At 41.1% G+C, this 11342-nt stretch overlaps 1 protein-coding gene across 1 annotated transcript; it reads right to left on the bottom strand.

Moving 5' to 3' along the window:
* Nucleotides 1–10932, bottom strand: LOC103352028 (oocyte-secreted protein 3). The gene is made up of 4 exons (XM_070061698.1): nucleotides 10809–10932; nucleotides 5665–5843; nucleotides 2375–2472; nucleotides 1–177 (listed from the first exon to the last, which is right to left on the bottom strand). The coding sequence occupies exons 1-4, from the start codon at nucleotides 10885–10887 to the stop codon at nucleotides 12–14; spliced, it is 522 nt and encodes a 173-aa protein (XP_069917799.1). The 5' UTR covers nucleotides 10888–10932; the 3' UTR covers nucleotides 1–11.
* Nucleotides 10933–11342: the final 410 nt, after the last annotated feature.

Raw genomic sequence — 11342 nt, 5'->3', positions numbered from 1 at the left:
CCTTTTTTTAGTCATAAAACACTTGATTGCAAACACGACAATTTGGCTCTTGTAGGTAACCTTACCCAGTTATCTCTGAAGTGGGCAGAGCGACACATTGCACAGTATCTGTTCTGTATCAAGAACCAGTTTTCATCAGGCATACTCATTACATTGTTATCACGTACAACGTAGGTGCTTTCAAAAGAAAGAAAAAAAGGAATTAAAATATAAAAGGTTAAGAGTTGTTTCTGGGATTGAATTTCAGCATAAGGTATTAGGTCTTATTTTAACAGCTACAACTCATTATATTGTCATATTATTCTTGGTTAATACCCTCAGATCCTCACTACAACTTCCATTGATAACAAATTATGGACAAAGAAATTGTTCTATTAAATTGGGAAAAACTATTTCAAGAAGACAGTCAGTGTTTTATAGTAACTTTTGCCTGAAACTAGCAGTTGGTCTAAGGCAAGATATTCCTAGAACCTCTTGATGTTAATTAATAGGTTATCAGGAGCTAATGAAATTCTATTACTTTTATTTTAGTGATTACATTACAGTCAGGCTTCAGACAGGTTGGAAGATGAGCGACAAGAGCCTACTAACCAGCCATAAAGACAGAGCATTGTGATGTAAAACAATGGTTTTGAGTCATTTTTCCTGTAATTAGATCTGGGGCTTTCTAGTTCTATGAAAATACCAAATCATTTAATATATCTATGTCCAAGTTTCTCAGTCATTTAGCAGAGACAGAATTAGTGACCCATGTAAATGATCAGTCGTGAGGATTAAGATGCCAGAAGTTCTTGGAAATTTGTGGTTGGCATATAGTTCTGTAAATGAAGTTTTTGCTATTAGCAAGTGACATGCAACACTTTTTTTTTTTTACCAAAAACTGCTCTCTAGCAGAATCTGTGCTTAGCAAAATTTCTGTTTAATCCAGCTTGCTTAAGAGAAATTGAGTATCTACTGCTTAAAGGATAAAATTTTCTTTTTCATTTTGTTTAATGGGATGTTGGATACTTTTTTTCATTTTAATTTTTTTTTGTTTCCAGAGAAGAAATATTTGGTTTCCATCCCCTCTCCCAGAGAAAATTATGGAAGGAAAGATGTTATCTTTTCCTGGCTTATCTCTTCTGTTCCAGGGAACAGGAAAACATTATCTCATGGTGAATTGTCTCTCAAGGGTCAGTTCTGGCTCACGGGTGGGACAAGAGGTCAGGTTATTGGATAGTTTTTTTTTTTTTTAATTACCAGATTCACTTTAGGGTAAACTTGCAGGAGACCACTTAGTTGTGGATCTAAAGCCTCATTTTCCAACTGACTTTGTTATAAATAAACTATATCTTCTACATGATGTATTGCTTAAGCAATTTCAAATTCCTGAGGGGAAATGCATTGCTACTTATTTGATTTCTTATTTTTTAAAAAATTAGTTGAAAGAGTTATAGAGAGAGGAGGAGAGGGGGGGAGAGGGGGGAGAGGGGAGAGAGAGGGGGAGGGAGAGAGGGGGAGAGGAGGAGAGGGGGGAAGGGGGGAAAGGGGGAAGGGGAAAGGAGGAGGGGGAGAGGGGGAGGGGGAGAGGAAGGGGGGAGAGGAGGGGGGGAGAGGAGGGAGGGAGAGGAGGGGGGAGAGGAGGGGGGAGAGGAGGGGGGGAGAGCAGGGGGGGAGAGGAGGGGGGGAGAGCAGGGGGGGAGAGGAGGGGGGGAGAGAAGGGGGGGAGAGGAGGGGGGGAGGGAGAGAGGATCTTCCACCTGCTAGTTCACTCTCCGAAGGCCAGAATGGCCTTCAAGCTAGGATCCCAGGACTTCTGGGTCTCCCACATGGGTGCAGAGCTCAAGTGCTTGGGTTATCTTCTGCTGCTTTTCCCTGCATTAACAGGAAGCTGGATTGGAAGTGGAGCAGTCAAGTCTTAAACGCATCCATATGGGATGCTGGCATCACTGGTGGAGGCTTAATTTGCTACATCACAACATAGTCCTCTTATATGATTTCTAACTCTTCTGCACAACTCAGAGCCTCCTGAATTGTACAGGAGTCACAGTCAATTTGCATACTTAAGAAACCACTGCAGATTATGTGGTCGACTGTTTGCATAATGAATTATATTTGATGGTGTGTCTTCATGATCCATGTAGTAGACAGAAAGAATCAAGGGTCTAGAATAAAGAGGCAAGGTCTACTCTTGGCTTTGTAATTTTGTGTAACTCATTTGGTCTGAATTTTGGCCTCTGAATGGTGGATTGGTTGTAAAAATGGATAAGATGGACAGATATATACCTGAGAAGTTATATAAAAACTGTCATGATTTTCAGTAATAAGCTGTGATACATTTTGGCAAAAAGCCATTGATATTTGTGGGAGGAATCAATAGATATTTTAAACTGACCTGGGAACCATACACTGCAAATGGAGTTCAGCAGAAAATGATCGATTCCTTGGTGTATAGGTAAGCCAGGAATGGATGACAACTCTATCAAAGAAAACCTGGTGGGAAAAGAAATGCATATTCATTTGTCACAATATATTTTATAAAACTTGTCTAATTCAGGGTCTCTAAACATCTAAATATTTATCCTAATTAAGATGGTTAAATTCTCTCTTGCAAAGCAGAAGCATTTAGCTTAAGCAGAAAACAAAAATACATTCCTATGATTTTTGAATAGAATTGGCAACATGGGAGGGTGGGTCAGTTGACCCTGAGACTTTCCATTAGTCTTCTCAAATTAAAATTCTAGAAGAGAAAAATTTTCATGGCTAGTTAGGAGAAAAGTTATTCTACAAGAACACTTAAAGGAGTAGATAATTATCATAGAACTTAAAATACTTTATATCTCAAAATTGTGATATATTCTCTTTACTTCTGATTTCCAAATATCTGAAAGTATTAGACAAAATGGAAGATAGCTAATTAAAAGTGAGGTAATTATGCTAACCAGGAGAGTTTTCTGGTTATAAAACATAATGGGTCCTCTTTATGCATATTATAAAAAAGCTATGCATAGATTTCAAATTTTTATACCAAACTAACTTATCTTTTAGTTCTATTTTCCAGGGTCATTTTGAAATCTCCTTGTATACTCTCCATAGGGAACATTTGAAATACATTTGTTGGGCAACAAAGAAGCAACAATTTCTATGATCATATCCTGTATAAAACGTCTAACTATTTGCATGTATGCCTACCTTTGCCCTCCATTCTTCCTGCTACTGAGATCATTCTATATTTTATGTGGGGTTATCTTCTCTATTTCCACATTAACAGAAAGGTTCCCATGTCATTACTTATTGTAATAAGCTATACTTATTGTATACTTATTAGCTGCACAGTATCCTGTAAGATGGCTGAATTATGTGCTTCCTAATAGCTAAATGATTTATCTCACTCAGCTATTCTAATCAAGAGGTAAGATGGAGGAGAGGCAATTTTAAAAAATTTGAAATGCCATCATCTGGATTGACAGAATTTATGCTATTTCAGTTGTATGCAGCCCTGAACAGTTTCTTCTTCTACTTCTATTTGCTCAATTCTTTACTTAGTATAGGGCTAATCTTATGAGTATAAACTGAAAGTAGATCATTGTAAGGATTAAGGGTGGAATAGCTCAGGAAGGAGGAGAAAGGATGGGAGCATGGGTGGGATGGTAGGGTTGGAAGCATCACTATGTTCCTAAATCTGTACACATGAAATCTGTATACCTTAAACATTTTTTTTAAGATTTTATTTGAGAGGTAGAGTAACAGACAGTGAGAGGGAAAGAGAGAGAAAGGTCTTCCTTCCATTGGTTCACTCCCCAGATGCCTGGAGCTAAACTGATCTGAAGCCAGGAGCCAGGTGCTTCTTCCTGGTCTCCCATGTGAGTGCAGGTGCCCAAGGACTTGGGCCATCTTCTACTGCTTTCCCAGGCCACAGCAGAGAGCTGGATTGGAAGAGAAGCAGCCGGGACTCGAACTGGCCCCCATATGGGATGCAAGTGCCACAGGTGGAGGATTAACCTACTGCACCACTGTGCTGGCCCCCCTTAAATAAAATTTTAAAAAAATGTTGTAAAAATAAGCTCCTTAGTGGAAGGCTCCTTAGATTGTTGAAGCAGAAGAGATGGAGAGTGTGATTATTTAAACCAGAATTTATCAACCTTGACATTATTGGCATTTTAACTCCAATAATGTGTTGTGGGTAGCTCTCCTGCGCTTTGAAGGTTGCTTGGCAGCATCTCTGGCTTCTACTCATCATTCCAGCCGTCTTCAGTTATGACAACTCAAAACTGTCTTCAAACATTGCCAAGTGTCCTCTGGGTGGCAGTATCATCCTTATGTGATAATATGGGTTTGGCTTTTGCCTAGGTCTCTAGGAACGATAGGTGCTTGTAACTTCTGAAAGTATCTCAAAATGCCTTACATTTTCTTCATGGTAAGTGTAGTTGAATGTACCTGAGTCACAAGCATCCTGCTACGGTGGACACAGGGCTCATGTAATGGAGCTCTGTGTTGGATAAACATAAACTTGTACTCGGATACCATGATACTTACGGGTCAGTGAAGAGAACTCATTGAAATAACTTCACAGCAACATATGCAAGGAACCCCTTGTTTGTGATTTCAAGGCCAAGTTAATGATAGAACATATTTAGTTCTATGTTTAAAGTAGTGCAACTTAAGATGAGTTGGTTCTATTGTGCTTACTAAGGTGTTATAGAAACCTTCTATACCTCTCAAGCTTTCCTTACTTTAATGTTGAAATGCTGCACTATGTTTTCAATAACGTTGTCTGTTAAAGAACAAGTAAATTCAATTCCTACTATAAGAACTTCCTAGATCATTCTTTCCTCTGTTCTTCTGGTAATTTTTTAGCCATTGTTACACATTCTATTCTGCTTATGCCAGAATCATAGAAGAAAACTAAAGCAGCTTATCAAAATTGGCATCAGCAAGCCTGATTTCTGACCTTGGTTCTGATATACACTCAGCTTTATAAGTTTGATTACATTGCTTGTCTTTAGTCCTCAATTTCTTAAGCTAAATAAATGGTGATGGTATCAATCTCCTAGGATTATGAGGGTTAGAAAATGGATGCTGTATCATGCCGTACATGTAATGGGTTCTATACCCTAATAGACTGTAAGCTTTTGAAAGGAAGGTCTTTGAGTTTTTTTGCTCTCAGTATGCTATACATAGGTTTCAGGTTAATGAATGAAAATAGAGAAGTTTTGGCCGGCCCCTTGGCTCACTAGGCTAATCCTCTGCCTGTGGCGCCGGCATACCAGGTTCTAGTCCCGGTTGGGGTGCCGGATTCTGTCCCGGTTGCTCCTCTTCCAGTCCAGCTCTCTGCTGTAGCCTGGGAGTACAGTGGGGGATGGCCCAAGCACTTGGGCCCTGCACCCGCATGGGAGACCAGGAGGAAGCACCTGGCTCCTGGCTTCGGATCGGCGCAGCACGCCAGCCATAGCTGCCATTTGGGAGGTGAACCAATGGAAAGGGAAGACCTTGCTCTCTGTCTCTCACTGTCCACTCTGCCTGTTAAAAAAAAAAAAAAGAAAATAGAGAAGTTTCTTCATGTTTCTCCTAAGCTATATATGGCACTGATTGGCAATACCAGCTATACATTACATAAAGAACAAACAGAGCAGCACTTCCAAAAAGTTTTCAGATGGCACTAGGCGAAATGGTTGCTTCTCTTACCTGCTTTACAATTCCACAGAGATTAAGGGGATAATCAAACTTTAATTCATATGGTCGCACTTGAGTTGCTGGACAGCCAGTTCCTAAAAATAATTCATCAGGACCTACCAATTCATTCTCATAAAATAGTGCTCTTTTAACTGTAGCACGGAAATAAAAATGACTGCATTCCAACAACACTGTTAAAAGAGGAGAAAAAAATCAGTAATTCTGTTTCAGTGAAGAGCTCGGAGAAATTTGAACAGGCTTGGGTCACATGAAGGATGACCATCATTAGTTAAAACAAATGAAACTGAAGAGATTTGTGTAAAAATGATTCCCTTCACAATGTAATTCCCTTCTTGTCCCTCCTTTTCTCATTGATACCTCCCAAATGAGCAGCATCAACTTCCATGCATTCCTGTTTTTCTGAAAAATGTTTGTCTGAGAAAGAGCCACTGTGGCCATCTCTGGTAGAGGAACAGAGGTCCACGTCTTTAGCGGGGCACTCATACCAGGCACTCAGCTCCCTAGTACTGGTGTCCTTGAAAAACTTTGAGCCCTTTGAAGGTAGACCCCATGCTTTGATGTTTTACCAGTGGCTGTATGACACACAGTGGCTGGTATACATACACACAGGACAGCATGGAGTGACTCTTCCAGGTTCACAGCACTAGGAAGAGGTGGGACTGGAAGTCATATCTGGATCATTTGCTTTTGGACTACATCAGATTCCCTCAAGGAGATCAAAATATTCAATTTATACCTGGCCTAGACTTCTCTCCTGAGTTTTGGGGCCATCTCTCCTATTGCCTATTGGATACCCAAGAGGATACTTAAAATAGTCCTCTCACCATACACATGATCAATATGGAACTCCTGATTTTTACTCCACTTCCTACTTATTTTCTCTACATTTTCAGTCAATAGCACCACATTGCAGACATCCCAATCAGCATCTTATCTACTATGTCTAACCCCACCCCTCAATCTCCATTTGACATTTCTTTCCTTGTCTATTTGCCTGCCATATGTGTGATCTGCTGGCAGTAAAAATATATTGGTATACAACCTCTACAAGTAAGGTCCCTGTTATACTTCTGTTTCTGTCCTACTGGAATCATTTAGCATTTAGCTACCTTCAATAGCACCACATAGTATCCCATGTCCAACCAAAAAGCCTCTAGAACTCATTCCCTACTTCTTATTTCCCTTCATATCCACATTCAGTCTATCACCAAGTCTTCTTACTTTTACCTTCAAAATCTGTCTCACGTCTATTCCCTTTACCATGATCAATGCCCTGGTGCAAGAGCCTTGTGAAGGCGCTCCCTACCTCCAGGTTCACTCTCCTAGATAAGCTGCAAACTTGGTTGCAGATTTCTAATTGCTTTCTGTTACAATTAGCATAAAATGTGAAACCCCAATGGCCTGTAAAACTGTATTGCCCTAGTCTGTGAATCTTTCCACCTAACCCTCCTTGATTTGCTAATCCCTAGCCCAGTATATCTTAAGCCAATGCTGCAATTTTAATGCCTCCCTTATTATTCCTAAATAAAATGTACAGATAACATATATATTTAAACATCACTGTTATTCACCAATTATCAAATAAACAAAAGGAAATAGCTTTTATTACAGTATCATGTAACTCAGCCAGTCTGCTTTTCCTCTGGATTTTTCCTTTCACTCTTCTTTCACATTCTGACTCAATGCCACTTTCTCAGAAGAAAACCTTACACTGAGTATCTTACTCATGTGGCTTTTCTTTTCCATCTCACATAACCATATTTATTTCTATAGAACCCTCATCATAATCTGGAATCAGTTGTTTCCTTATTTATAGTATTTCCTCCCCAACTACAATTCACAAGTTTCACATGTAGAGGTTGTATACCAATATATTTTTACTGCCAGCAGATCACACATGTGGCAGACAAATAGACAAGGAAAGAAATGTCAAGTGGAGATTGAGGGGGGGTTAGACACGGTAGGTAAGATGCTGATTGGGATGTCTGCATCCCACTTTGGAGTGCCTGTGTTTGAGTCCCAGCTCTGTGCCCGATTCCTGCTTCCTCCTAATACCCACCCTGGGGAAGCAGCAGATGGTGGCCCAAATAGTTGGGTCCCTGCCACCCACTTGGAACACCCAGACTGAGTTTCAGACTGGCTTCAGCCTGGCCCAGCCCCAGCTGTTACAGGCATTTAGGGAGGGAACTGCCAGTGGAAGTTCTTTGTCTAATTCTGTGCTTTTCAAAGAAAATAAATAAAAAGAACTTAGGAACTGGAGATTGAGAATTCTGACAATGCTCATCAATGCTAAATGATTCCAGTAGGACAGAAACAGAAGTATAACAGGGACCTTACTTGTAGAAAAGGAATAAGATCTTTGTCAGGCTCTAGTGTTGTTGCTATAGATAGTAACAGAAACAGCCCAAATAAAGCTTCCTGAGTTCAGCAGGGCAAGATTCAATATTTATGGTGAACGTACACACCCACCCCCCATACAAATAATATAAAGTGACTCTGTATGTCCATTCTAAAGCTTCAGGGACACTTGACAATAAACTCTAACAGTCTCATAGGCCTCTTTTGCCACCAGCTATATCCTACTATGAAAAAAAAAACCCACAGTTTTTTCAATGCCACCATCTTAAACTTGAAAGAAATTTATATTTACAAAGTAACTCTCAGTTTTTGAAATTTTACATTTCTATTACCAAGTGTGAGCTTTTTTCCAATATCCTTGTGAAATTGAGTAAGTAATTTCCACCTTCCATAGATGAGGGAAACAGGGGCTCAGGGGCTCAAGGCTTCAGGTAGCCATATTTGCAGTCTAGTTAGGGATCATGCTGGCAGTTGAGTCAGGGACCCACCTTGGATAAGTTGTCCACAAGGCATTGTCTGTTTAGAATTATGTCTTCCATAATTCCTCATCTATGTGAAGTGGTTTTTGGAAGGGCATTGGGCAAAGCTTGGAAATGGTCAAAATAGGGTGGTTGAGACCTTTAGTCAACCCCAATTCAATGGACACTCAGCACACTATTCTACTGATTAGGGTTCCCATTGTGAGTAGGAAAAAGACAAATGTTCTTAACATGTGATTCACAACTTTCTCCAGTTAGGCACCTGTATCAGACAGAAAGCCAGGCTCTGATACTTGGGATAGAGAACCTGAAGTCAGGGCCTGATGGGATGGGGTAGAGACCTGGGCTATTCATGGTGAGGGTGTCAACATAACTGTGTCCCCTTTGATTTTTTTTTTATTTGACAGAGTTAGACAGTGAGAGAGACAGAGAGAAAGGTCTTCCTTCCATTGGTTCACTCCTCAAATGGCTGCTACAGCCGGTGCGCTACACCGATCCGAAGCCAGGAGCCAGGTGCTCCTTCCTGGTCTCACATGCGGGTGCAGGACCCAAGCACTTGGGCCATCCTCCACTGCCCTCCTGGGCCACAGCAGAGAGCTGGCCTGGAAGAGGAGCAACCGGGACTAGAACCCAATGCCCATATGGGATGCCTGCGCCGCAGGCAGAGGATTAGCCAAGTGAGCCAGGGCACCAGCCCCTCCCCTTTGATTTTCTTCTCTATCTGTCTCACTCCATTCCCAGCTTTCACACAACTGCATTTCTAGTAACTGCCAGTAAACCCCCTATAATAAGCATAATATGATAGCTCATTGCAATGTGCAGGGGGAATTAGAAAGGTTTCTAGAGAATGCCATGTGCAGGGTCAAAATTCCTCTTGTATAATATCCCCCACTATTTCAAAATCCTCCATTGCCCTGCCTATCCCTTTAGTCTTCTCAAATCACTTTTCTTTTTTGACAGGCAGAGTGGATAGTGAGAGAGTGAGAGTGAGAGAGAGAGAGAGAGAGAGAGAAAGGTCTTGCTTTTTGCCGTTGGTTCACCCTCCAATGGCCACTGCGGCCGGCGCATCGCGCTGATCCGAAGCCAGGAACCAGGTGCTTCTCCTGTTCTCCCATGTGGGTGCAGGGCCCAAGGACTTGGGCCATCCTCCACTGCACTCCCGGGCCATAGCAGAGAGCTGGCCTGGAAGAGGGCCGACTGGGACTAGAACCCAGGGTGCTGGTGCCGCAGGTGGAGGATTAGCCTAGTGAGCCCCGGCATCGGCCCTCAAATGACTTTTTAATCAGCCTCTTTGTATTCTACTCATCTTGCCCATATTTCAGCATCTGGACATAGATGATCATTTCTGAAACAAAGACTTCTTTTTAACATTTTTTTTTCATTATGGCTGAAGACCAGAAGCAGTGTTTTCTGCTCCACAATACTCAAATCTTCACCTAGCTAAGGGAAATATTACTCCCAAGATCTACTTCAAATACCACTTCCCCAGGAATTCACTCCTGTCCCTGAAGAATGACATTAATTTTACTTATTGCATGCCTTTATAATCCATCTTATTTTTCCTTCTAAGCAGTTAGAACAGTTATATATCTGCAAGATTTTAAAATTAACATCTATCTCCCTTGAAGTTACCAAGTATCCATGCTTCTTCAAGGGCTTAAGGTATTGTAGAGGGTTCCCACCCGATTCTCTTCTGCAGTAGAGAAACCATGCAACACCCTTGGAGAAACAAGCAGACTTTGAGGGACAGACACATGGGGTCTCAGAATATCCTGAATCATTATAGAATGCTGAGGACGAGTTTATACTTCATCCAGGTGGCTTCTGGGAACCACTGGAGTGTTTAAGAAGTGGTCTGGGTAGAGCTGTATCTGACAAAAAATAGTTATGCATGATGGTCTTGAAAGGAAGAGAGGCAAATTGATAAGGAAGGCCAGCTAAGAACATGTGCTTGCCTAACTTGAGTGTGAAGAGGTGAAAGAACAGATGAAATATCAGTGATGAGAAGACAGAGTTGGGTGGAAGAACAGAGGGTCCAGGCACAACTTAGTGGGCAATTTCAGTATCTCTCAAGTGGGAAGATGTGGGAAAGAGTAATGAGAACTTCAGAGAAAATAACAACAACATGAGGGGAACACTCCATAATATTCACTGGATCAACAGTAAAATAAACATGAACAAGAATTATTAAATACTTAACTTTTAGGATGAGACAATAAAGTTTTAGCAACCAAAGCCCTATGACTCATGGTCATTAAAAAACTACCCCTCAAAGACAGCATTAGTTCACCCTAATACCTGGCTGTTGCCCAGAACACGTCCACATCAAGGAAACAAGTAGCAGCAGTAGTTCTCCTAACACCATAAGGAGTTTCATTATGCCAGGTCTTGGGCTGAGGCCTTTCCAGGCAACAGGAAGTTGAGAGGAGAGGAGCTGGGAAACCTGCAACGTTTTTATACCAGAAGCCTCACTCAGATGTTCTCAATGAACCCAACTCAAAGACCAAGGGAAAACCATTAATGTGTTACTAGCTCCTGATTTTTTTCTTGATCATTTGGGTGTGGGAAATCGTAGTGTCATATAAAGTGAGCACAATAAAGTATTCTCAAGTGCCCATGAATCCTCTTTTTTAGAGAGAGTGCTTGAATGGATGTCATTTTTGGGTCAATTTTTGAGAAGATATGAGTTGATTTAGGGATACTACAGAGCTCTGACCTGATGATGTACTTTGTCATTCAACGTTGGAACTTTTGCTCTGTCAGTTTGTGATATTAATTAACTAATTATTGGGAGTGCTAGTAGGAGCTGCACCAGTAGCTATAGAACTTGTT

Source organism: Oryctolagus cuniculus, chromosome 1 (genome assembly GCF_964237555.1).
Source record: "Oryctolagus cuniculus chromosome 1, mOryCun1.1, whole genome shotgun sequence".
Classification (NCBI taxonomy): domain Eukaryota; kingdom Metazoa; phylum Chordata; class Mammalia; order Lagomorpha; family Leporidae; genus Oryctolagus; species Oryctolagus cuniculus.
Note: the sequence above shows the minus strand (reverse complement) of the source record. Positions and strands in the feature narration are given on the sequence as shown.

Coding starts and splice junctions, on each gene's coding strand:
- LOC103352028 (XM_070061698.1), bottom strand. CDS start 10,887: ATGAAACTCCTTATGGTGTTAGGAGAACTACTGCTGCTACTTGTTTCC. Junction 5,844..10,808: donor GTGTTCTGGGCAACAGCCAG/GTATTAGGGTGA, acceptor CTCTTTTAACAG/TGTTGTTGGAATGCAGTCAT. Junction 2,473..5,664: donor TCTGTGGAATTGTAAAGCAG/GTAAGAGAAGCA, acceptor TTTTCCCACCAG/GTTTTCTTTGATAGAGTTGT.